Genomic DNA, 26,592 nt, shown 5'->3' on the forward strand with positions numbered 1-26,592 from the left:
TCCTGAAACTCATTCTGTAGACCAGGCTGGCCTTGAACTCAGAGATTTGCCTGCCTCTGCCTCCTGAGTGCTGCAATTGAAAGCGTGTGCTACCATGCCTGGCTCTTTGTATGTCCACATTGATAGCTATAGTTTGTGTCACACAGTAGACATTGTCTGCAGTAACACACGGATCAGTCATTCTGAAGGACTGTGACCGCCTGTGACTGCAAGCCTTCAGACCCTTCCTCACTCTGGCCCAGTGTCAGCTCTTTCATGCCTGCTTTTCCAGAAGGACCCACAAGCAACGTGGACAGCAGCTGCAACTAGTATGGCTTCCTCTCAACACAGTTCCTGGTGCCAGGAAACTGGAAATAACCTACAGAGCTGAAACTGGGGATGGGGTAAATTAAAGGATACAGCTGTCTGGTGGTGGCAGGACCCAGACGTCCCATAGTTAAAAGACTATTTAGTGATGTGAGAAATTGGTCAGCGGCAGGAGAAAACAGGGTACAGAAAGCCAGGTATTCGGAAGGATCAGTTTTTTAAAAGTCTGCGTGACTTCATAAGGAAGGAAGATAGGGAAGGAAGCACATATATTCAGAAGTTGCTTTGTATACTAGAATTCATTTTAGGACTGTCCTCCCTCCTCCTTTCTTTCCTCTTCCTTTCTTTCTTTTTTTTTGGGGGGGGGTTGTTTTGTTTTGTTTTGTTGGGGTTTTTTTTTATTTTGTTTTTGGAGATAGGATTTCCCTGTGTCTTGGCTGTCCTGGAACTCACTCTGCAGACGAGGCTGACCTTGAACTCAGAGATCCACCTGCCTCTGTTTCCCAAGTGTTGGGATTAATCACATATGCCACCACCACCCCACTTCTTTCCTTCCTTTTTGAGACAGGGTCTTGCCATGTAGCTGACTGACCTGGCACTATATAGCCCAGGCTGGCCTCAAATTTTCAGCAATGGCTGTCTTCCTACCTCAGCCTTCACAATTCGAGGGTTGCAGGCATTTCCCCCAACAACCAGCCTCAATTTTCAAGTATTGGGAGACACCCTGAACTCATCTTCTGCCAATTGGTACTTCTGAAGTTTTGATTGGCATCTCCCAAGCCGTTCTAGTCTCTGCTTCTCTGAGATGAACCTCTTTTTTTGTGTTTTAGTTTCATGTACAATGGATGCTGGAGTTTTGAATGGTATGCATCTTCTCCGTTCCCCTTTCTGGATGTTCCTGCTTTTTCCAGTGATCAGGCATTGTTTTGCTCATAGGCCAAAGGTCACCAACAAAACCTTTGAGAGAGTTAAAGTAAACTGGAATAAGCCAGGCATGGTAGTACATGCTTTTAATCCCAGCATTCCAGAGGCTGAGGCAGGTGGATCTCTGAGTTTGGGGCCAGCCTGGTCTACAGAGCCAGTTTCAGTATAGCCAGGCCTACACAGAGAAACCCTGTCTTGAGAAAAAACAAAAGATGAACTTGGATCAACTTCCTAAACCCAGTGCTCTGGCTTGAAACTAGTGGCTGTGTGTATCAAATGCTGTGTCCTTTGCTCCTCACAGGTAAGGAGGACAGCTGTGAGGGCACCCTCCGAGCTGTGGACCCCCCTGTGAAGCACCACAGTTATGGGCGCCATGAAGGGGCTTGGATGAAGGACCCTGCGGCTCTAGATGACAGGATCTATGTCACCAACTACTACTATGGAAACAGCCTGGTGGAATTTCGGAACCTGGAAAATTTCAAACAAGGTCAGGGAAACTGGGTAGAAAGGGGAGGGAGAAGAGTGTGGTTGGCCTGTGACAGGGGGAGTCTCATCAGACTCAGCCTTCCTGTGCCTATGGTTTCCAGTGCCCAGCCTATCCTCCAGGTAGCCTCCTGCCCTAAGGAAGGGTGTCTGGGGGCCTAAAGAAGCCTGTCGCCCACTGCTGGGAACTGAATACAGGGCGAAGGAGGGAGTGTGGCCCTGCGTCATGATATCACAGGTGTGATCTGCGATCAAGCTTCCACTTGCTGAGTGTTCCCTGCACTTGCCTGTGTCTGTCTGTCTGTCTCAGTTGGGCTTTCTATTGCTTCATGCAAGTTGGGAGGAAAGGGTTCATATGGCTCACCCTTCCGTATCATCATCATCAAAGGAAGTCAGGCACCTGATCTCAGCACTCAAGAGGCAGAGGCCAACCTGAATCTCTGTAATTTAGAGACCAGCCTGGTCTAAGTAGTGAGTTCCAGGAGAGCTAGAGCTACATAGTGAGACCCTGTCACAAACAAACAAACAAAAACTATCTAGTTCAGTGTCCACTCATGTTTTATGAATCTTCCTAAGCCCATGAGATTGTTGCCTGCCCTCCAAGAAAGCAAGGCTCAGGCCTTAGAAGACTTGCGACTTGGGCAAGGCCCACAGCAGGGATTTTAGCATAAGGAGGACAATTTTTGATTATCAGATCTGGGGCAGGACAGGGGAAAAGTCATTAAGACTGTCTCACCTTCCAGAAATCCATATTCTAGGGGAAGCAAAGGCATAAGGGAGCAATCTTGGTACAGCTTAGAGCAGTTTAATTCAGTATCTGTGGGAAGAGAGTGGAGACATAGGAAAGCCTCCCCAGGGGCTTCGGGGGCTTACTGAGTTCTTGGAGGATCAGGAAAACAGGAGAAAGAAGGGAAAGTGTTCCTCACAGAAACAGCGTGGTGTCATGCAGTGGGGTGCACCCACCCAATCCCATGAAGGAGTAAGGACATATCCTGAGAACCATGGAATCCTAGAAAATGTCCTGAAATAGCTAATGTTGTAAAATGGCGGGAGAGGAACCTTGGTGGGCCAAGGGGCTGCGTGGCAGGTGAGAGCCCAAGATGGGTGAGGTACAGACACGCCATGCAAGTAGAGCTTACGTGGGAGTTTTTGTTTATTTGTTTGTGTTGTTTTTAAACATTTTAAATGATTTATTTATTCTTATTTTACATGCTTTGGTGTTCTGCTTGCATGTATGTCTATATGAAGATGTCCAATCCCCTGGAACTGTAGTTGCAGAAAGTTGTGAACTGCGTGTGGGTGCCGGGAATTGAACCCAGCTTCTTTGGAAGATCAGGCAGTCAGTGCTCTTAACCACTGAGCCATCTTGCCAGCCCCTATGTGGGAGTGTGGGAGTTTTACTGAGATAAAGGGAGTGGGAGGAGGAGAGCAAGAGGAAGGGCCAGCCTGCCTCTTCAGGAGAGCAGGAATGGGCAGAGCTCATCTCTTAAAGGGACCTCTTGCACCTGCATACAATCTATGTAATGACATAGCAGCCACAGGACCCTGGCCTGGCCTGGGTACTGCATGATGCATCCTGCCAGGTAACAGGAGCCAGCATGCACCTAACAGCTAACATCCTTTCTAAGCTCAAAATTGACTTGATCTGTGGTGTCTGGAGCAGCCCACAGGCTGGTGGATGTGGCAAGTGCTAAGACAGGGTAGGGGAGGCCCTTCACTAAGGAAGTCACGCTGGCTAAGGACACCGAGAGACAGGCTGAATGGGGAATAGCAAACCTGACTCAAGGAACATCATATACAAAGACTCTGAGATAGAACACAGGGTTGGTGGGCTAGAGAGATGGCTCAGAGATTAAAAGCACAAGCTGCTCTTCTAGAGGCCTGAGTTCAATTCCCAGCAACCACATGGTGGCTCACAACCATCTGTAATGAGATCTGGTGTCCTCTTCTGGCCTGCAGGCATACATGCAGGCAGAACACTGTATATATAATAAGTAAATAAATCTTTAAAAAAGGGGTGGGAGGCCCTGCGTTGGTGGCGCACTCCTTTAATCCCACCACTCGGGAGGCAGAGGCAGGTGGATCTCTGTGAGTTCGAGGCCAGCCTGGTCTACAAGAGCTAGTTCCAGAATAGGTCCCAAAGCTACAGAGAAACCCTGTCTTTCTTATTCACCCTTGGCCACTTACCTAGGCATGATACCACCCACAGTGGCCTGGGCCCTCCCACATCCATCATCAAGCAAGACAATTTTCCCAGATGTGGCCACAGGCCAGTCTGGGCAGTTCCTCTAGATTGTGTCAAACTACACAGCGCATATGGGCTAGGACTGCCCAGGGTACTCTGGTATGACCCCTCTCCTTTCCGTATGCAGGGCGGTGGAGTAACATGTACAAGCTACCTTACAACTGGATAGGCACAGGCCATGTGGTCTACCAGGGTGCCTTCTACTACAACCGTGCATTCACCAAGAACATCATCAAATATGACCTGCGCCAGCGCTTTGTGGCTTCCTGGGCAATGCTGCCTGACGTGGTCTACGAGGACCACACACCCTGGAAGTGGCGTGGCCACTCAGACATTGATTTTGCTGTAGACGAGAGTGGTCTCTGGGTCATCTACCCAGCTGTGGATGAGCGAGATGAAACCCAGCATGAGGTGATCGTGTTGAGCCGCCTAGACCCCCGAGACCTCTCTGTGCACCAAGAGACCACGTGGAAGACACGGCTGAGGAGGAACTCCTATGGGAACTGCTTCCTGGTGTGTGGTATCCTGTACGCTGTGGATACTTACAACCAGCACGAAGGCCAGGTGGCCTACGCCTTCGACACCCACACAGGCACTGATGCTCACCCACAGTTGCCCTTCCTCAATGAGTATTCCTATACCACTCAAGTTGACTACAACCCCAAGGAGAGGGTGCTGTACGCCTGGGACAATGGCCACCAGCTCACCTACACCCTCCACTTTGTGATCTGAATGGGCACCTATGTTCACAGTGGAGGGCAGCAGAGGAGTGGGGGCTGTCCCTAGCAACTCCTGCAACTGCTGTCAGTATCAGCTGGGGGTGTCCCAGGCAGGTGTTAGCAGGTGACACCTGCTTCCCCTGCAGAATGTTGTGCTGAGGGCTTTTCCTACATTTACCCTATTGACCCTTTCCACTGCTTCCCCTGCAGGCAGAGGTCCTTAAGCCCTCTGAACAGAGGAGGTGACTGAAGCCCCACGGAGCAACATCTCAGTCACAGTAGGGCTGTGTTCTCACGATAGCCACATTTTATAGATGAGATGACCTCGTCTAGCTCTTCCCATCTCCAGGACCCTTCCCACTGAGGTCTCTGTGTCCTCTGTGCTGGGCTCTGCAGCTCCAGGCCCCACTTCTGGCTGATGCTAGCGACCTTGAGCCCAGAGCCTCTTGACCTGTCAAGCACTGCCTCCCTCCATAGCTACTTCTTGTCTTCCTGCTCCTTGCACGTTCTCAGCAGCTGAGAAAGAATAGGCAACTCAGCTGTGGCAGGGTAGGGTGCTGGTCTGAGCTCCCCCCATCTCAGCTCCTGTACCAGAAGTCTTGCTTAGCCTTGGCCACCCAAGAGGCCTTGGCTCCTTCCCTATCTCTTCCCAAAGGTTTGGGCCTGGGGTTCTTTATGGGCCTTCAAAGTTAGTCTGCTCACACTCAGGGATTGCCAGGAGGTAGAAGCAGGGAAAAATAGCCTGGAGCCTCAGCACTAGGATTTTCTTTGAGATAGTTCATGGGGTTCTGGACTTATAGTTGTATAAGCTATCCTACAAGGGGATTGGCAGCTGCCCTGACACAGGCAGACCTGAGAACATGACCTTTTAAGCCACCTGTGACTGCTTTGGACATTCTTTTTAAAGATGTAGAGAAACTTTTTTGCCCATCTCCTTGTTTTACCAAAGAAAATATAGTTCCCAACAGTTCTAGGGTATGGGGTGAAATCATTCAGGGCAGGATATGGCTGATCTCCTTTGGGACAGCCCTGTACTCTCCTACAGATCCTCAGCACCTTTGAAGGTGTCTACCAACGACCCCTACCCAGACCCTGGGCCCTTCCTTGTGCCCTGTGCCCACTCCTAAGATATCTGCAGTGGGTACCAGCTGGTAGGCAGATTTAGGTTGTCTGTAGACTTCATTTCTTGCAGACATTGCTGGGTGATGTTTTGCTTAAGGAATAACTCACCCTGAAATAAGGGAGGGAGAGTGACGCCCAGCCCAGCCAGGTCTGACTCATAGTGGTAGCCACACCCAGCTGACCACCACAGGCTCCCCTTCCAGCCTCTTCAGAGAACTTGGAACCCCCAGTTCCCACCCTCCCCCCAAAGCCTGTGTACACCCTGACCTTTCCCTTGGCCCTGGGTGTGGGTTTGTGATGTCATAGCCCAGCCATGTGTGAGGTGCTGAGGCAGCTGCAGCAGTCTGAGGAAAGGGACACTGGGACACATTGGTTTGAAGAGTAAACACACATGGCATAGTTTCCAGGGGCGGGACAAGGGGCTGCCATAGTGACCAGTCATTCTTTAGGTCCCTTCTGTTTTCAGTCCTTTGTGTGCTGTGTGGTTAACACAGTTCATTTCCTCATTTATAGAGTCACACTGGATGCCAGGTGAGTCACTTGTCACATAGGCTGGCGATGGAAGGTAACCTGTTACCGTTATCTGAGAATCATCGGTGTCCTCAACAGACAGAGCCCACAGGCATGTGAAGACAAGGACATGGAGGAATTTGCCTATGATCACACAGCAGTGTAGTCTGGCAGAGCGAGGGGTTCAGGGCTCCTCAGAGCATGCTTTTTGCCATCTTCACGCTATGTTGCAGCAAGCTCCAGAAGGGCTGTTAGTTGCAGCCATTCAAGATGGCCATGGAAAAAGCCAGCTTATACAGAGCTTTGGGTGCCTAGCCAAGTCTAGAACAAAATGGTATAAACTAACAGAGCCAAGAAAATTCTGACACAGATTCTGACTGGATTTTGTCCTGTTGGTGATGAAAAGCAGGGAAGGAGTTTTGAGTCTGCCAGTTTGTGAGCTCTAAAGGAAATGCGGCTCCCACTACCACACACACAAAGTCACACCTTCACACACACACCACATGCACAGACACATACCTTGGTGTATTATGTTGGGCAGTGGGTACTTCCTAGGAGGCAAGGCCTGGGCTGTATAGAACTGCCCACTGACCTTTTTACAAGGGCAAACCATCTAGTGTCTGAACAACTCTAGAGGTAGAGGAACTTTGGCTTCCATCACTAATTCCTCTCCAGAGATTGCCAGGCCTTGAAGGGTGTTGGGGGTGCTAGGCAAGTGCTGGATCACTGAGCCACTCCAGCCCCTCAGTCTTTGAATCCCACTCTGGGGGATGGGAGGGGGGGACAACCTCCACCTTGGGGCAGCACGAAAGGCAGGAACAGCTGTGGGGTCCTGTAGGGAACTATTCTCCCTACTGCATCAGAGAACCTTTGTGGTGCGATGCAGGGCACTGTGTGTCAGGTACAGGGAATGGGGAGCCTGCCTCTTCCATGCTGCTCTTCCCTAAGCCTGGGCAGGGGTATTCCTGAGACAACTGGGACCAAGACTTAGTGAGGACAACGGACTTCAGGAGCCTTCCCAGCACCCCCAGTATTGGGAGTCCCCTCGACCTATGGTCTCACCAATCCACCCTGGAACTCCCAAGATTTCTCTCATGGGTTATGAGCCACAGTTCTGAGAAGTTGAGCAGTGTCCTCAGGGCCAGGCATCTAGCATGTAGAAGTGAGATCCAAACTAGGTCTCTTTAAACCAAAGCCCCTAACTAATAGTTGTAAGTAGTCATGGTTTTTTTTCCCCCTTTGGTTTGGGCCAATAGGAAGCTCAAAGACAAGTTTGTGATCATTTTAAACATTTAACCAGCTTCATTCTAGCCTTTTGTATGTACCTTTACCCTGATTTATTTTTATTCTACTGTATTTAATCTATCTTATTAAGGTGCACCAAGATTTTTTTGCAACTGTGGCATATACATAAATAAAACTCAAGAATACAGCTGAATGCGGTAGTGCACGCCCTTGGTTCTTGTACTTTGGAGGCAAAGACAGGCTGATTTGAGTTTGAGGCCGCCCTGGTCTACAAAGCAAGTTCCAGGACAGCCAGGGCTACACAGAAAAACCCTGTCTAGAAAAAAAAAAAAACAATTTAAACAAAAAACCGGAAAGCTTGATTTAAAAATCTTAAGTAAGGCCAGGCCGTTATAGCATACACTTTTAATTCCAGCACTAGGGAGGCAGAAGCAGGCAGATCTCTGTGAGTTTCAGGCCAGCCTGGTCTACAAGAGCTAGTTCTGGGACAGGCCCCAAAGCTACAAAGAAACCCAGTCTTGAAAAACAAGAAAAAGAAAGAAAGAAACCTGTCTTAGAAAAAGAGAAAAAAAAAAAAAAAGCAAGGAAAAAGTCTTTAGTACTGTGATCTACAACTGGGGCGTAGCTCCGTGGCATACTGCTCCTTACAGCAAAGAGGGCCTGGTTGTTATTCCAGCATCACACAAGAAGGAAGCAAGAAAGCAAACAAACATTTCTGGTCTGTATCCTTATCATATCATATATATTTAATAACTTTTTTTGACTTAGGCTGGCCTCAAACTTGGTATGACTCCAAAGATGGTCTTAATTCTTGGTTCTCCTTCCTTTGTCCCTTGAGTGGATGCAGGTGTAAGCGATCATGTCTGACAGTATATTTGTCCTAGTTAGTCTGTGTCGGTGGGATCAAAACACCATCAAAGCAACTTGGAAAGGAAAGGGGTATATTTTCTCTTACGTCCAGGTAGCAGTTTATCAGCGAGGGAAGTCAGGGCAGGACTCAAGAAAGATCCTGGAGGCAGGAACTGTGGAAGAGTCACCGCCGATGACTTGTTCAGCCTTTCTTGTACAGCCCAGGGCTGGCTCTGCCTACAGGGGCCTTGACCCTCCCTCTCCAATACCGCAGGCCAGTGTGATGGAGGCAGTTCTTCAGCTGTGGCTCCCTCCCCCCCAGTTTGACAAAAACTAACCAGCACAATCTTTAATAGCCTAAAAAAGAAAACACTAGAGCTGGGCATGCATGCACTCAGGAGGATGAGGCAGGAGGATGATGCACGCGTGCACTCAGGAAGATGAGGCAGGAGGATGATGCACGTGTGCACTCAGGAGGATGAGGCAGGAGGATCTTGCATTTGAGGCCAGTTTGGGCTACATAGAAAAACCCTGTCTAAAAAAGAAAGAAAAGAAAACTTATTTCAAAACAGCAACAACAAAAGTCTGAGGGCTGATTGCTTCCCTGTCCCTGTCCCTGTCCATGGAAACCAACCAGTATACTGCGCAATGTAGAATATAACAGGGTAAAACTCTGGTTGTTTGTTGTTGTTGTTTGCCATTTCCCACTTTATGTGCCACTGCAGAAATATTTTTTTCTCACTCTGACACCATAGCTGGCCTTGAACTCACTATATAGACCAGACTGTCCTCAAATTTGCAGAGATCTTCTTGCCTCTGCCTCCAGAGTGCTGAGATTAAAAATATGTGCCACCATGCCCAGAGAAACAACTTCTATGTGCCCCTCCTCAGGGCTCAGAGATAGGAAATGGGGCAAAAAAATATAGTGATATTTTATGTTTTAATAAGTAAAGCTTGTCTGAAGATCAGGAGGTGAAACAGACTCTAGAGGCCAGGCAATGGTGTCACACACTTTTAATCCCAGGAATACAGAGACAGGCAGATGTGAGTTCAAAGCCACCCTGGGCTACACAATATCAGTGCAGAAACAGATCCAGGTGGTGGCGGCTCACACCTTTAATCCTAGGAAGTCACATGCCTTTAATTGCTTTAGTCCCTTAATAAAGGAGGCCCAGGGCTTGGTCTGCAGTTACCCAGCCTTGGTAGAGGAGAATAAAGGTACCCAGCTAAGGAATTTGAAGACCACTGGACAAATCATCCAGAAAAAAAATGTCTCAAGAATAAACGTATATCACATTTCCAACAGGATAAAATTTCGTAAATCTTCCCAAATGTTTGTTTCTGCTGTTCTCTACAGACATATAACGCAAATGGTCTTTTTGTAGTCCCAGTCCTGTTAAAGATTAAAGCTGGCTTTGGAGTTACAGTGTGGCTCTCTTCTTCTCTAAACCCAAGCATGTTTATTAAAGTGAAATCCGAAATCTCTGTCTCATGTCAGAAGAGCCACCTGATGTGGGACAGAAAAAAAAATTAAGGACTATGTATGCTATTGCTACTAATCTCATAATTCTTTGGTTTTATATTGATCCTTTAGCAGCTTAAGGTATAAGATTTATAACACACACACACACGTATTAAACTTTTTGTTATAATATTAAGGGTCATATAGAGTACTAAGTAAGTCTAGAAAGAGGTCTCATCTACCTTCCTGTACATGAGTTCATGTTTGAGTCTCTGTTTTCTGCAGTAAACCATGAGCATGCCTGTTACAGTAAAAGTAAAATGCGCTGTTCCCTGGGCAGCAGATCCCAGGCAGGGAGCCACGCGGCAGATGAGAGACCTCGGTGGGGCAGCCAGTCCCACGAGGAGCTACAGCCATGCAGGTGAGAGACAGACGGATAGGCACGCCATGCAGAGTGAGGTTGAATATTTAGTGGGTTATGGAGGGGAAAGAGAAAAGGGGGAAGAGGGAAAGGAGAAAAGCAGAGAGGCAGAGAGAGAGAGAAATGGAGAGGGAAGGAGAGGAGTTACGGCAGCAGCTACCTCTTTGGGAGACAGAAGGAAAGGAAAGGACACAGGCTGAAAGCAGAAGACCTACTAGCCTCAGCAGGGAGTGGGGAGGGGAGTGGAGGGGGGGTTGTCTCTTAAAGGGACAGGACAAACCATTGCTTGGCTGTTTTGCTTTTCTGATCTTCATCTTGAACCCCAATACCTGTCTCTCAGTTTTTATTATTCGTTCTACAGAATTCTGGAGAAACAGTGTCATGAACTGGGATGTGGCCTCAGGTGGCTTTTGAGACTGTGTGTCTCAAATGCCAGTCAGTTAGACTGCCTTCTCCATTATCTTTGCCTCCCATCTCAGGATACCTCTCTATCCCTTAGGTCTGTCCATCTATCTACCTATCTAATGTGTGGGGCCGTGGTGTGGTGGTGTGGGTGCCATGACACATGTAAAGGGCAACAGACAACCTTTCAGTGTCAGCCCCTGCCTTTCCACTGTTTGGTTTTTCATTTCTGGGTCTTTCTTTCTTTCTTTCTTTCTTTCTTTCTTTCTTTCTTTCTTTCTTTCTTTCTTTCTTTCTTTTCCTCTCTCTCTCTCTCTCTCTCTCTCTCTCTCTCTCTCTCTCTCTCTCTCTCTCTTTTCGAGACAAGCTTTGGAGCCTGACCTGGAACTCACTCTGTAGACCAGGCTGGTCTTGAACTTACAGAGATCTGCCTGCCTCTGCTTCCCTAGTACTAGAATTAAAGGTGTGTGCCACCACTGCCTGGCACTTGTTTCTGTTTTTGGTCTTTTGAAACAGAAACTATTTAGTTCTGGCTGTCCTGGAACTTCCTATAGAGACCAGGCTCATCTTAAACTCACAAAAACCCACCTACCTCTAACTCTTCAGTGCTGGGGTTAGAGAGGTCACTACTCCCAGCTTCTGTCTTGCATGAGACAACATCTCCTTGCTGCTAATTGGCCTACAGGCCTCTGGAGGTTTTTCTGTCTCCACATCCCATCTTCCTGGAGAACCACAGTCAAGATTCCAGACAACTGGGCTGGAGAGATGGCTCAGAGGTTAAGAGCATTGCCTGCTCTTCCAAAGGTCCTGAGTTCAATTCCCAGCAACCACATGGTGGCTCACAGTCATCTGTAATGAGGTCTGGTGCCCTCTTCTGGACTGCAGGCATACACGCAGAATATTGTATACATAATATATATATAAAAGATTCCAGACAACTGCATTACTATGCCCAGGTTTTATGTGAGTTCTGAGATCCAAACTCCTTTCTGTAGGCTTTGTGGCCAGTGAATTTTCAAACACAGCCTTCTTTCCAACCCCTTGCTTCTCTGTTTCTTACAAATGTTCTCATTCCTTTTATGGAAATACTTCTTTTACCCAAATAAGCTTTTATAAGTTGTTAGCCAAGCAAAACAATTGTTTTTAATTTTGAGGAGAAAACTGAATTTTACGGTAGTAAAGAAAGTTGGTATCGATGACCACAAATAGACAGTGACTGCATGCCACTTGAATTCAGGCAGTGCTGGGCATTCTAACTTGTGGCTTTTTGACTAAGTCCCCAGCCCATCCTCCTGCCCTGTGTTTAAGGAGGTAATGAGTGGGGCTCTTAGTGGTGGAACACTTGGTTTGCATACCCTAGGGTCTGAGCTCCAATCCCAGCACTGCAAAGAAAAACAAAAATAATGGACTGGTTAGATGGTTCACTGGTAAAAGTGGTTGCAAGCCTATTCAATCCCCAGAACCCTGGACTTAATGGTTCTTGACATGGTGGTTTGGATACACACCACCATGAAGTGCTTCTCTGATTAGTTACCCGCCCTGCCTTGTACACTTTTTAAAAAATACTTATATATTTTTATTTTATGTGTATGAGTATTTTCCCTGCATGTATGTAGACATTCCTGGTGCTCTTGGAGACCAGAAGGGGGCAACAGATTTCTTGAAACTGGAGTTACAGCAGTTGTAAGCCGAACCAGGGACCTCTGGAGGAGCAGCAGTGCTGCAAACCACAGAGCCATCTCTCCAGCTCCTATGCAGACACCTGTGGATATGTTAAGATGGGTTTTGTTTTCCACAGCTGCAGAGTTCTTGCCATATCAGGAAGCTAGAACCTATCCCTGCAGCTCTGAGGCCTCTGGAACTATAAACCCTCACCTTACACAGGGCTGACCATAGCTAGACTTTGGGTAACCTGGACCACAGACACCCCCACAACCCTTTTTCTGTAGTTCAAGATTCTGGTCAGCAAGGTCTTTCCATCAATGTTGGAGAGAGGTTGCTTGTTGGCTCCCAGCCACACAGCTAGCTTAGACCCGAAATAATCACTCAGAAATTATTAATTAAATCACTGCTTGGCCCATTAGCTTTAGCTTCTTATTGGCTGACTCTTATATAATTTAACCCATTTCTATTAATCTGTATATCACCATGTGGCAGTGGCTTACCGGCAAAGTTTCAGCATGTCTGACTCTGACAGCAGCTCCATGGCATCTCTATGACTCTGCCCTTCTTTCTCCCAGCATACAACCTAGCTTTCCCCACCTAGTTCTGTCCTTCTCTTCCATAGGCTCAAAGCATTTCATTATTCATTAACCAATAAAAGCAACACACAGAGAGAAGAATCTCCCACAACATTTCCCCTTTTCTGTTTAAACAAAAAGGAAGGTTTTAAATTTAACATAATAAAATTACATATAACAAAACAGTTATCAAGCAAGAATTACAGTTACAATATTTATCTCTACTTTATCTTTTATCATAACTAAGGAAAACTATAACTACAACTACAAATTCTTCAACTCCATCAAAGACTACAGAAGGATATGACATTACCTAAGTAAACAGGAAGAGCATTGTAAGCAACTTCCAAAACTCTAGAATTGACAGAGGCATCTATCTCATTGCCTGGACAGTCACCTAAAGTTCTTCTATACCATTGGGGCATCCATCTTCAGCCTATAGGCCCATAGTATCCAGCAGACTTTTCCACAAAGCAAGAAATTTGAAAGACTGTTTGCCTCTATTGGCAGTTTGTCGGTCACTTTCTTCTGTTGAGAGTTCTCTGTTTAGGACTTTACTCCATTTTTTTATTGAATTATGTGTTCTTTTTCTGACCAATTTCTTGAGTTCTTTGTGTATTTTGGAGATAAGACCTGTCTGATGTGGGGTTAGTGAAGATCTTTTCCCATTCTGTAGGCTGTTGTTTTGTCTTGTTGACTGTATCTTTGCTTTACAGAAGCTTTTCAGTCTTAGGAGGTATGTGGATTAATATCCAGGTCTTCTATTGGTCCTCCTGTCTGTTCTTATGCCAATACCAGGCTGTTTTCAGTACTGTAGATCTGTAGTAGAGTTTGAAGTCAGGGATTGTGATGCCTCCAGAAGTTTTTTTATTGTACAGGATTGTTTTGGTTTTTTGCTTTTTCATATGAATTTGAGTACTGTTCTTTTGATGTCTGTGAAGAATTTTGCTGGGATTTTGATGGGCACTGTGTTGAATCTGTAGATTGCTTTTGGTAAGATTGCCACATTACATTTTTAAAATGAGCTACACAAACACAATGCCTTAATCAAGAGTAGAAATATATATATAACAAAATTGACCTTAAATTTGCATCAATAAACCAAAGTCCACACCAATGCAAATCTCTCTAGCCTATCCCCCTTTAAATGTAAAACAATTATAAACAATATTTGGGAATTTGGGCATAGTATTCTCCAAACTGCTTTATTGGATGAAGTAATTTTTGAGGGGTGTTCAAGGTGACCTTTCAGGGGGTCTTGGTCCATCAAACAATGTTAGTCTGGAATGAATACATAGGTTCTCATCCTCTGTGGAAACAAAAGAAGAACCTCTTTTTCAAAGCAACATATCCTTAGACCCAAATTCTGAATTCAATATACCTTTAAAATACATATGTTGGGGGGCTGGAGAGATGGCTCAGAGGTTAAGAACATTGCCTGTTCTTCCAAAAAGGTCCTGAGTTCAATTCCCAGCAACCACATGGTGGCTCAAACTATCTGTAAAGGGGTCTGGAGCCCTCTTCTGGCCTGCAGGCATACACACAGGCAGAATATTGTACACATAATAAATAAATAAATATTTTAAAAAATACATATGTTGATTTAACTTAGTAGTCCATACAATGAAATGTCTCTCTGTACTTAGCTCCTTCACACTCAAAAAATTCAAAGAAAACACAATAGTATACATAATACAGACTCTCTGTAAAATTTCCATTGTTATGTGGCTTATTATTTTTTACTCCTTTTAATCTATGACTGTCTGTACTCTGACTCTTTAAAGACCTTTTTAAATGATTTACTTCTCTTCCAACTCTCTACATTCTTTTTCTTCTCTCTCCCAAGCCTATGTACATTTATCCAACACTGTGACCCATTTAGAGTTCTTTTATGTCTGAATCTGTCCTTATTGCATTGTCTGTAATTCTTTATTGTTTTGAAGAGCTTTTAAAATGGTAAGCAGCTTGGTTACACCTACTCTGGATGCTGGCTCCACCTCTCTCCACTTTTAAAACAGTGGAGGTACCATTACTGCCAGCTCTGGGGCTGCCGGTTAGGAGCTGCACTCAGCACTTTAACTCTGAGGGTGATCGTGCAGCATATAAACCTTTTTTATCTGAGTAATAGCTAAATCTGCCATGCAGAACACTGCACAGTCTGTAACTCAGTTTTTAAGTGGATTTTAGTTGGCCAAGTGGGCACCAATTTGTAGTAAAGAAATAAATTAGAATAAACTACATAAAGATGTAGGCCTCTGTGTGTTTCTTTGGGACTAAATGGATGTGGGACCTGGTGGGACAGAAACCTCCGTCAACAAGTGGTGCCCAACGTGTGGTCAACTACACCCACAGAAAACCTGAGAGAGCTTGGGAAGTAATTCCAGACACAAAATAACAGCATTAAGCATGGCTTCTTGGTAGCAGCATTTTCTAAGGTTTGCTCTCTTTGCTGGAGGCAAGTGCATCTCATTTAAGAGAGGCTTATTGATGACTCAGTTTTAGCTATAAAACTTTGCAGTTCTTTTAAGAGGCCCTTCCACCAAACACTTAAATGGTGCTTATAAATTGCCAACAGCATGCTTCTTGGTGGTATCAGGGACCTTGAAACTCCATAGAGTTATGGCAATAAACACAGCCAATCTCTGGGTATGGGGGATCACCCAGGAGTTGTTTTTCTCAAATAAACTTTTACTTTTTCAATTTGGCTTGATCTGGCTTACTGCTTTGGTGAAGAAGCCTATGTAGGACCCAGCGTAAGAAACTTGAGTCTCAGTAGTTTACCCTAAGATAAACAGGGTTCCAAGAAAGACCACAAACTGAGGTCACCCAGCCCCAGGAACAAAGCACCCAAAGAAAATTCCTAACATTCCACCCCATCGTAGATAGGCTCACCTGCCAGCACAGACACACCCAGTCAAATGTCAACCAACCAGGGGTCCTGAACCTTAGAAATCCCTCACCCGCCCAGCTTCCATCCAGAGGGCCATCGGAGGGGTGAGTTTGCTTCGGGCCCGTGGCAGGGGCCCAGCGAGGAGGAGCTCGGACTTTCCCCGACCCCGTAGATTCCCAGGTCACCCCGCAGTGCTGGCTCTACCCTGCTAAGCTCCCCCCGCCAGCCATCCCAGCTTCCATCCAGGTACAAATTCCTATATTTCTCCCTTCCCACTGGGGCCATAAAATTTCCCCAGCTCAGCTGCCTTGCACGCTGGGCCTGCTCTGTAGGCGCATCCCGGAAAGAGGGAGTGCCTGTGCTTCAATAGCCTGCCTGAGGAAAGGTAGGCATTCTATCAGTGAATTCCCTGCCCAACAAGGGAACCTGACCCGCTACCAGAAGTTCCAATAGAGAGCATTTGAACGAAGAGATGGGCAGACGCCAAGGCAAGACCTCCTCCAACAATCTGAAAAACAACATGAAAACACCAGATCCCAATGAACGACAAGGGAGCTAAAGGTATACAATGGAAGAAGGAAAGCATCTTTAACAAATGGTGTTGGCATAACTGGATGTCAACCTGTAGAAGAATGAAAATAGATCCATATCTATCACCATGCACAAAACTCAGGTCCAAATGGATTAAAGACATCAACATTAATCCGACCACTTTGAACCTGATAGAAGAGAAAGTGGGAAGTAGTCTACAAGATATAGGCACAGGAGACTACTTCCTAAGCAGAACCCCAAGAGCACAGACAATAAGAGAAACAATGAATAAATGGGACCTACTGAAACTGAGAAGCTTCTGCAAAGCAAAGGACACTGTCAGTAAGACAAAAAGGCTACCTTCCGACTGGGAGAAGATCTTCACCAACCCCTCATCAGACAAAGGTCTGATCTCCAAAATATACAAAGAACTCAAGAAACTAGACACTAAAACTCTAATTAACCCAATTAAAAAATGGGGTACTGAACTTAACAGAGAATTCACAACAGATGAACTTCGAATGGCCAAAAGGCACTTAAGGTCATGCTCAACCTCCTTAGCGATCAGGGAAATGCAAATCAAAACAACTTTGAGATATCATCTTACACCTGTCAGAATAGCCAAACTCAAAAACACCAATGATAGCCTATGCTGGAGAGGATGTGGAATGAGGGGAACACTCATCCATTGTTGGTGGGAATGCAAACTTGTGCAGCCACTGTGGAAATCAGTGTGGCGGTTTCTCAGGAAACTGGGAGTCAACCTCCCTCAGGACCCAGCAATTCCACTCTTGGGAATATACCCTAGAGATTTCCTAACATACTACAAAAGCATTTGTTCAACTATGTTCATAGCAGCACTATTTGTAATAGCCAGAACCTGGAAATAACCTAGGTGCCCCTCAATAGAAGAATGGTTAAAAAAGGTGTGGAACATATACACATTAGAGTTTTACTCAGCGGTAAAAAACAATGACATCTTGAATTTTGCATGCAAATGGATGGAAATAGAAAACGCTTTACTGAGTGAGGTAAGCCAGACCCAAAAAGAGGAACACGGTATGTATTCACTCATAAGTGGATTCTAACCATAATTAAAGGTCTTTGAGCCTATTATTCGTGATCCTAGAGAAGCTAAATAAGAAGATGAACCTGATGAAGATTATTTAGCTATCTGCCAGGTGGTAGGAAATAGACAAGAGTCCCAGGTAACCTCGGGTGCATGGGGGGTGGGGAGGGTTGTTGGAAGGGGAGAGGGTTAGAGAGAAGGGAGTAGGGGAGGAATAGGGAAAGCTCGGTGGACAGGGATGGGGGGGAGGGAGGAAGGATGAATATGGGATCAGGGAAGAATATATTTCAACTAAGGGAGTCATTTTAGGGTTTACAGGAGACTTGATTATATATGGGATCCCAGGTCCAAGGAGAGATCCCCAGATTGTTCTCTGGACAGAGGAGAGGGTGCCTAAACCGGCCTTGGCCCATAACCATACTGGTGAATATTTTGCTTATCACCATAGATCCTTCATCTGGCGATGGATGGCGATACAGAGGGAGACCCACATTGGAGCACCGGACTGAGCCCCCCAAGGTCCAAATGAGGAGCAGAAGGACGAAGAAAATGAAAAAGGAAATAAGGACTGCGAGGGATGCTATCACCCACTGATACAAGGGGACGGATCTAATGAGAGTTTACCAAGGCCAGTTGGACTGGGACTGAACGAGGACGTGATCCAACCAGATTCTCTGAATGTGGCTGGCCTGGAGTCTTTCTGAAAAGCCATTGACAATGACACTGGGACTTGTTTCCTCTGCGTATAATGGATTTTGGGGGATCCAGTCTGTTTGGATACTCACCTTCCTGGACCTGGAGGGAGGGGGGAGGAACTTGAACTTCCCACAGGGCAGGAAACCCTGACTGCCCTTAGGGACGAAGAGGGAGGAGGAGAGGGAGTGGGGGAAGCGGGAGGGTGTTGGGAGGAGGGGCGGAAATGGAAACTTTTATAATTTAATAAAATTACTTTCAAAAAAAATAAAAATAAAACAGGAAAAAAAAAAGAAATCCCTCACCCCAACCTTTGCTATTATAAAACCCAGCCCCAACAGAGCTAACGCCAATACGTTAGACACAGGGATAGTCCGAATTCAAACTTGAGTAAGAATAAAGACTCTTTGCTTTTATATACAGGACTTGGTCTCCTAGTTGGTTTTTGAGGAACTCCATGATCTGGGCATAATAACCTATATCTATTATTGCGTTACAGAAAACCTGTTACATACATCATATAAAATACTAAATTAAAAAATGTATTAGATACCTGATGATGATGAAGTTGAAAATAAAAAAAGTATTAGAAGTTGTGAAATAGAAATATCAAGGCACACACATATATATGTATATATAGGCATATATATAAAAGAAATATAAAGGCATATTGTTTTTTCAATATATATTGTAATTATTCAATATGTATATATATACAGAGTTTCTCTGTGGCTTTGGAGCCTGTCCTGGAACTAACTCTTGTAGACCAGACTGGCCTCAAACTCACAGAGATCTGCTTGTCCCTGCCTCCAGAGTACTGGGATTAAAGATGTGTGCCACCACCACCCAGCTCAAGGCATGTATTAAGGCAAGCCCATAAAAATACTAGCTGACTGGTCAATAGAAGCTTTAAAATACAAACAGGCTTGGAGAAATGTATTTCAGGCTTTGCATGACCAAAGCTTCCAAGCCAAACTACTATACCCAGAAAAACTGTTATAATTGAAGGATAAAGAAAACATTTCCATGATAAAGACAGGTTAAAGACATTTATGACCAATATTGCAGAGGACTTTGGAAGAAACTCTTCAGGCCAAGGGAAAGTAAACTATGCAGAAGAGTCTATAGGGAAATCTCAATCATGCTAGAACACACGAGCAGTTCCCAAGGGTATTCTAACACAATTTAAATAGAGAAGCATCAGAGTCAAACAGACTGCACCTTCCGTGTAAATGCCGCAGGCTGAGTAGTCTTCTCAGCAGATGTGCAGCTCCTTCTAAAATAGGCCACACACCAGGACACATCGTAAGCTTCAATAAGTATAAAAAAAATGTAGTGACTTCTTATATTTGATCTGGCTATGGTGGAATAAAGCTAGAAGTTGACCACAAAAGAAGTACAGAAAGTACACAGAGTTGTTGAATTTAAGCAATACACCACTGAATGCTGACTGAGTCACTGAAAAATATCAAGAAGGACATTTTTAAATGCATAAAATTGAGAAAAGTGAAAACATAACATACCAAAACCTGTGACATACAATAAAAATTATCAGGAAGTCAAGTGGTGGGGGTGCATGCCTTTTATCCCAGTACTCGGGAGGCAGAGGCAGGCGGATCTCTGTGAATTCGAGGTCAGCCTGGTCTACAAGAGCTAGTTCCAGGACAGGCTCCAAAGCTACAGAGAACCCCTGTCTCAAACCCCCTCCCCCCAAAATGAAAAAAAGACCAGGACTCAGGACTTTTGTAGCCACAAGCTGCTATATTTAAAAAATTCAGAGAGAAGGCTGGGGAGATGCTTCATGCTTAAGAGCACTGGCTACTCCTCCAGAGGACCCAGGTTTGATTCTTTGTTACCATCTGGCGGCTCAGGACTGTCTGTAACTCCACTTCTAGGGGATTCAGCACTCTCTTCTGGCTTCCAAGGGCACCAGGCATGCACAGGGCTCACAGACACTGAGGCAAACACCCATGCAAATACACCAATAAGAGTCTAGCAGTGGTAGTGCACACTTTCAATTCCAGCACTCAGGAGGCAGTGGCAGGCAGATCTCTGTGAGTTCAAGGCCAGCCTGGTCTACACAGCGAGTTCCAGGACAGCCAGGACTGTTACACAGAGAAACTTTATCTCAAAAAATCAAAATCAAAACCAAAAGAAAAGAAAACAAACAAACAACAACAACAACAAAAAACCAGAGTGAGCTCAAATAAATAATGTTTTTTTCAAGCCCTAAGGTACATCATTAGAGGAACAAGTGAAACCCAAAAGTAGTGGACAGAAATAAACACAGGGCACATATTAATGAAATAGATATAAATAAATGCAAGGAATCAATAAAATAAAACTTTGAGTTCTTAAAAACATAAATAGTATTGACAAACCCTTAGCCAAACTAGTCACAAGAAAGAATGAGAAGGCCCTAATTAACAATATTCAAAATTGGGCAGTCATGGTGGCATATGCCATTAATACTTGCACTCTGGGAGCAGAAGTGAATGAACCTGCAGGTTCAAGGCCAACCTGGTCTATGTGGTGAGTTTCAGCAAGGCTGCACTGTAAGACCTGGTATCTTAGGGTTTTATTGCTATGAACAGACACCATGACCACTACAACTCTTATAAAGGAAAACATTTAATTGGGGCTGGCTGACAGTTTCAAAGGTTTCATTTGTTATCATCACAGCGGGAAGCATGAAAGCATACAAGCAAACAAGGTGCTGGAGAAGGGCCTGAAAGTCCTACATCTTGATCCACAGGCAGTAGAAGAAGGAGAACTGGGTACTGGGCATACCTTGAGCATATATGAGACCTTAGAGCCAGTCCCCACAGTGACAGACAAGGACACGCCTCCTAATAGTGCTATTCTCTATGGGCCAAGGATTCAAACACAAGAGCCTATGGGGACCATACATATTCAATCTCATAAAAATAACAGAAATGAGGGGGCTGGAGAGATGGCTCAGAGGTTAAGAGCATTGCCTGCTCTTCCAAAGGTCCTGAGTTCAATTCCCAGCAACCACATGGTGGCTCACAACCATCTGTAATGGGGTCTGGTGCCCTCTTCTGGCCTTCAGGCATACACACAGACAGAATATTGTATACATAATAAATAAATAAATATTTAAAAAAAATAACAGAAATGAGAAGAGAAACATCACAGCAAATATGAAATTCAGAAAATGACAAGCAAATTTTTTCTTTTCTCTTTTTTTTCAAGATAGAGTTTCTATGTGTAACCATCCTGGCTGTCCTGGAACGTACTTTGTAGAACTTTGTAGACCAAGGCTGACCTCGAACTCACAGAGCCCCGCCTGTCTCTGCCTCCCTAGTGCTGGGATTAAAGGCGTGCGCCACCAGTGCCCAGCTGTGCTCTTTGCTGCCAGTATAAACACCTGACCAAAAGCAGCTTTGGAGGAAAGGGACTTACACTTTGACATCACCCATCACTGAGGTAAGTCAGGACAGAATCTCAAGCAGGAACTGAGCAGAGGCGGTGGATGAACACTGTTTACTGGCTTGCTCCCTACCTTGCTCAACTACCTGCCTTCCTTTATGCCCAGAGTCACCTGCTGTGGGGGTCCCAGCAAGCACATGGGAAGCAAAACCATGAAGAGACAAGAATGAAACTTAGTTCAGAATGGTTTAGTTAGCCAGGCTGTTCCAAAATTCTGGGGGCTGACCCTGAGTTGTTGTTGTTGTTGTTGGTTTGTTTGATTGATTTTGTTTGTTTTTCAAGACAGGGTTTTGTGTAGCCTTGGCTGTCCTGCAACTCATTCGATAGACCAGGCTGGTTTCAGACTCAGAGATCCTCCCATTTCTGTCTTGAACGCTGGGATTAAAGTTTGTGGCACAACTGCCAGGCTCAATTTTTCTTTCATATTTATTTAAACACAGTAAAACTTTGGGAAAAAGTTTTCTCATGACAGCTATCACAACAAAGCTTAAAGCATGACTGCATAGACATTCCCTTGGTGGGGTGGGGGGCACTGGAGAGATGCTCAGAGGTTAAAAGAGCATTGACTACACTCTTCCAGAGTCCCTGCAGGCCAGCAGAGGGCGCCAGACCTCATTACACATGGCTGGGAGCCACCATGTGGCTGCTGGGAATTGAACTCAGGACCTCTAGAAGAGTATTCAGTGCTCTTAACCACTGAGCCATCTCTCCAGCCCAACAGCTGATGTTTTTACAGATGCCAAAAATACATAGTAAGAAAAAGCCTTTGGAACAAATGGAAAAGAATAAAATGGTCGCTCTAGTTCAGCAAAAGGTGATGAGGACGTGGCAGAACAGACCTCTGACCCAGTGCTATGGGGATGTAAATGTCAAAGTCAGTGCACAGTTCCTCAAATAAACAAAACAAAAACAAAAACAAAAAACAAAAAAATATTAGCAACAGGCTAGGCACATGAGTTTAATCCCAGCACTAGATCAGCAAAGACAGGAGGATCTCATGAGTAGGAGACCAGCCTGGTCTACACAGTGAGTTCCAGGACAGCCAGAGCTACATTGTGAGATCCTTCCTCAAAAACAAACAAACAAAAAACCCTAACTTCAGGGCCTCTGAGAGGGCTCGATAGAGAGAGGTGGAAGGAGAGAACCAGTCACATACAGTTGTCCTCACATGCTCTGCTTGACACACATGTCCCCATGCGTTCACACCACACACACACACACACACACACACACACACACACACACCACACACACACACACACACACACGGTTTGCTTTTGACAGCCCTGATGTCCCCAGAAGAATGCAGGATGTTGCCACTTCTGCTTGTTACCCACCAGAACTAGATGGTAAACCTTATCGTTGAAGATACTACACAATTCAGTTGCAAGACATGGAGAAATCAAGTCGGGATTAAGCAGCAAGCTTCCTCAAAATTCCTCGGGCTGGCTAATTCTCACAGTCCTGTTAGGTGTCATGCAGACTCTGTCATCTACAGGCTTACTCAGCTGTGGCCCTGCATGCTACAGTACAATACTGTACTGTATCTACAATTTACATCTGGTATTGTAAACCTGGTCGAAAGCCTGTTACAGCAGAACTCATAGGCCCTAAAGGGTAATCTACTGCTCCTGTTTTGCTAAGTGGCCTTGGCATGTCAGTGTCAAATCACATTCTAAATATATTTATGCCCAAATGTTAGTACTGATGTCAGTTTTAGTCAGAGAAGCTCGGTTATTTTGCAGTGATCATCAGTTACTGCAGATAATCCCAACTGGTCAAAGCACAGAGAGTGATCAGACAGTGGTGGCCCACGCCTTTAATGTCAGCACTTGGGAGGCAGAGACAGGAAGATCTCTGTGAGTTCGAGGCCAGCCTGGTCTACAAAAGCAAGTTCTAGGACAGTCAGAACCGCTACACAGAGAAACCCTGTCTTGAAAAATAAAAACAAAACAAAAAATGCTGAGCCCTACATTAGACATCTGACAGCTGTATTACCCTTCCAAGGTCCAGGGAGCATCAAGAGAGAAGGACAGAGAGGATACCAGAGCCTGGACTGCGATGTAGACTGCGTCCATAAGGCTTTGGTTTGGTCCTCAGCCCCACATAAACCAGGCAGAGTTGTGTGTAAATATAACCCTATCACCTGGGAGGTAGAAATGTGAGTGTCAGGAGTTCAGGGGCACTCTCAGAATCCCTTAGCTTAGTAAGTTAAAGGCTAGCCTGGGCTATTTTATACCCATTCTCAAAAAAGCAAAACTAACTGACAAATAATAGTAATGTCAGAGCCCAAAGAAGAGGTGGGTGTTTTGTTCTCTTCTGAGTACACCACTGTAGCCTTTAAACTCTCAGCAGCTCTGGTCACCTGCATAAGATGCACACAAGACAGGGCTCACCAATATCCATCATAGAAGGGGTGGAGCTCATAAGGTGCCACTGCCACACACGATTTATAGACAGTTAATGGCTGCAGAGAGATCTTCTTCAGAAGTGTACTACTGTCATAGAGTTCTTAAGAATGACCCTTCATCCATGCCCTAATTTAGTGTTTCACAGAAATCAAGAAAGAAAAAAAGGAAAAATTAATATAAACAACATTAATATAAAATAAATGTTGGCAAGGATTAGAGAAATTATAATCCTAGTACATCTCTTTGGGGGAAGGTTGACAAGATGTCTTAATGACCACAGGGGAACAGATTCAGGCTGGTCTGGCTTTTCCTCAGGTTCTACTCTCCACAGGGACTCTAAAAATCTTTTTCTGAGTCCTAAACTTTACACTTGAACTCCCGATTAGTTGAGTACCAGATCACCCCAGGCCAAGCTCCCTGTAATGTGGCATAGTTCCTGGGAAGCTTGAAACTTCCTTAAACCATCTCAACCAAGGTGCCAAAGGCCACGGAGGACACAAGGTCCTCCTGAAGCAACTTTTCTCTCCGATTCTCCCAAGACACGATAAATATTAATGGGGCTAGGGATGGCTTTTGCATAAGGTTGTGTGTTCACTGCCTGTCTCTTTGGGATATGTTGATTTAGGAAATACTAGCATGCTGTTTAGTTATTCATTCATTCATTCATTCATTCATTTGATTATTTATGTTTTGCTTTGGTTTTCGAGACAGGGATTCTCTGTGTAGCTTTGGGGTCTGTCCTAGAACTGCGAGACAAACGCAGATTCACCTGCCTCTGCCCCCTGAATGCTAGGATTAAAGGCGTGTGCCACCACTACCCAAATTTGTGTTGTTGTTCTAATAGATGTGTTAGAAATGGCCCTGGTGGAGTAGACACAAGTTCTTCGGTTTGACTCCAGCACCACATAAGTGAGGTGTGATGGTGTCTGTCTGTGATGCAAGAACTTAGAGGGAGAGAATTGAGGATAAGAAGTTCAAAGTCCGTCATCAAAAGTCTCCCAACGACAAAAGCCCAGGACCAGATGGTTTCAGCTCAGAATTCTACAAGACTTTCAAAGAACTAATACCAATACTCCTCAAATTATCCCTGGGCATCAGTGGGCCACAGCTGACAGGCTTCGATTTTTGCAGAGGTGGGACTGGGAATGGATGGTGCCCAGAATCTCCAGCTTTTTCCCTGTGCCTTTGGGCAGGTGCACACACTGACAGAAGAGAAGGAACACAGAGAAAGTCAGGTACAAGAGCTGGAGACCAGCTTGGCGGAACTCAGGAGTCAGTCAGGTGAGTAGGACAAGGGCCAAGGGCGACCTGAGAGCAGAAGTGGGTCCAAGGCCATAAAGGTGGCTTCCATTGCCCTGGGGAGGCGGGTTGTACAAGGGCATTGGAGTAGAGGACAAGGGGGTTCTGCCAGGAGATGGCAAGTTTTGTTATCCCTCTGAGCATGTGTCCTTCTGTGCAAAGCAGGGTGGCATGCCTACTACTACCCCTGCAGGTGGCTGAGCATCACGGAACTGTACTAGAGTGGCTTGAAACGTTTACCTTGTCTCAGACCCTGACAGAAAAGAAGCCAGGGCTTGGAGCAGGAGCCTAACTCCAGCTCACAATGGAGCCTGTCTGAGAAGTCAAGAGTGGAGCCCCTCACTGTGCCTGCTTCCTTTCTCAGAGGAGCCACCACCCCCACAGCCTCCAGCTGGGCCCTCCGAGGTGGAAGAGCGACTGCAGGGAGAGGTTGAGCAGCTGCAGAAGGAACTGGAGAAGCTGACGGGACAACTGAGGGCCCAGGTACAAGGCAATGAGAGCCTGAGCCTCCTGAACCGGGAGCAGGAGGAGCGGCTGCTGGAGCTGGAGCGGGCTGCAGAGCGCTGGAGTGAGCAGGCGGAGGAGCGCAAGCAGATCCTGGAGAGCATGCAGAGTGACCGCACCACCATCAGCAGAGCGCTGTCACAGAACCGCGAGCTAAAGGAGCAGTTGGCTGAGCTGCAGAACGGCTTTGTCAGGCTGGTGCGGAGCTTGCAGGCCCTCCCTACTCGGGGAACACACTCACCCCTTCTGGTGATGGGCTGGGGATGGGGTGCTGTCCACCTCCCGTGAGGCGTGTGGGAATGATCCAGGAGCCTTCCCTGCTCTGTGGGAGGAGGTGCTCATACAGGTCTGGGCACCCTAGCCACATTGGCTCCTTATGACGGCTGCTTTCTGTCCAGACCAATGAGAACATGGAGATTACCAGTGCGCTGCAGTCAGAGCAGCACGTCAAGAAAGAGCTGGCCAAGAAGTCGGGGGAGCTCCAGGACAGAGCTAAAGGAGACAGTAAACCCATGAAAGTGGAGGCAGAAAGATCGGGAGTTCAACATCACCCTCTGCTACAGAGTGGGGCTCACCCTGGGCTAAATGAAACCCTGTCTTAAAAATCACACAAAAGAGGCTGGGGAGATGACAACAACAAAAGGGCTTGTTGCACAGATCTGGTGCCCTGAGTTCAGACCCCTGAAATCTGTGTAAGTGGAAAGAGAACCAACTCCACGAAGTGTCCTTTTCTGGAAGAATGTTAAGAACTGTAAGTACCCTTAACCCATGAGTCATCTCTCCAGCTTCCATTGATTTTGCAACCAACATATTC

At 45.8% G+C, this 26,592-nt stretch overlaps 2 protein-coding genes across 3 annotated transcripts in view; both read left to right on the forward strand.

The window, feature by feature from the left end:
- Olfml2a (olfactomedin like 2A) overlaps positions 1 to 7,747 on the forward strand; it is a 29,861-nt gene extending 22,114 nt beyond the window's left edge. For both annotated transcript variants that reach the window (XM_048429157.3, XM_048429158.3), the window contains exons 7-8: positions 1,532 to 1,717; positions 4,086 to 7,747. In XM_048429157.3, coding sequence (XP_048285114.1) covers positions 1,532 to 1,717; positions 4,086 to 4,690 — 791 coding nt within the window. In that variant the 3' untranslated portion in view covers positions 4,691 to 7,747. The remainder of the gene's footprint in view (positions 1 to 1,531; positions 1,718 to 4,085) is intronic.
- A 17,373-nt stretch (positions 7,748 to 25,120) lies between these two features.
- Positions 25,121 to 26,380, forward strand: LOC148118635 (golgin subfamily A member 2-like). The gene is made up of 3 exons (XM_087900138.1): positions 25,121 to 25,256; positions 25,639 to 25,976; positions 26,177 to 26,380. Exons 1-3 carry the CDS (start codon positions 25,121 to 25,123, stop codon positions 26,378 to 26,380), a joined length of 678 nt encoding a protein of 225 aa, XP_087756264.1.
- Positions 26,381 to 26,592: the final 212 nt, after the last annotated feature.

This window comes from Myodes glareolus, chromosome 21 (genome assembly GCF_982192425.1).
Source record: "Myodes glareolus chromosome 21, mMyoGla1.1, whole genome shotgun sequence".
In the NCBI taxonomy this organism is placed as follows: domain Eukaryota; kingdom Metazoa; phylum Chordata; class Mammalia; order Rodentia; family Cricetidae; genus Myodes; species Myodes glareolus.

Coding starts and splice junctions, on each gene's coding strand:
- LOC148118635 (XM_087900138.1), top strand. CDS start 25,121: ATGGATGGTGCCCAGAATCTCCAGCTTTTTCCCTGTGCCTTTGGGCAG. Junction 25,257..25,638: donor GGAACTCAGGAGTCAGTCAG/GTGAGTAGGACA, acceptor TTCCTTTCTCAG/AGGAGCCACCACCCCCACAG. Junction 25,977..26,176: donor AGAACGGCTTTGTCAGGCTG/GTGCGGAGCTTG, acceptor CTTTCTGTCCAG/ACCAATGAGAACATGGAGAT.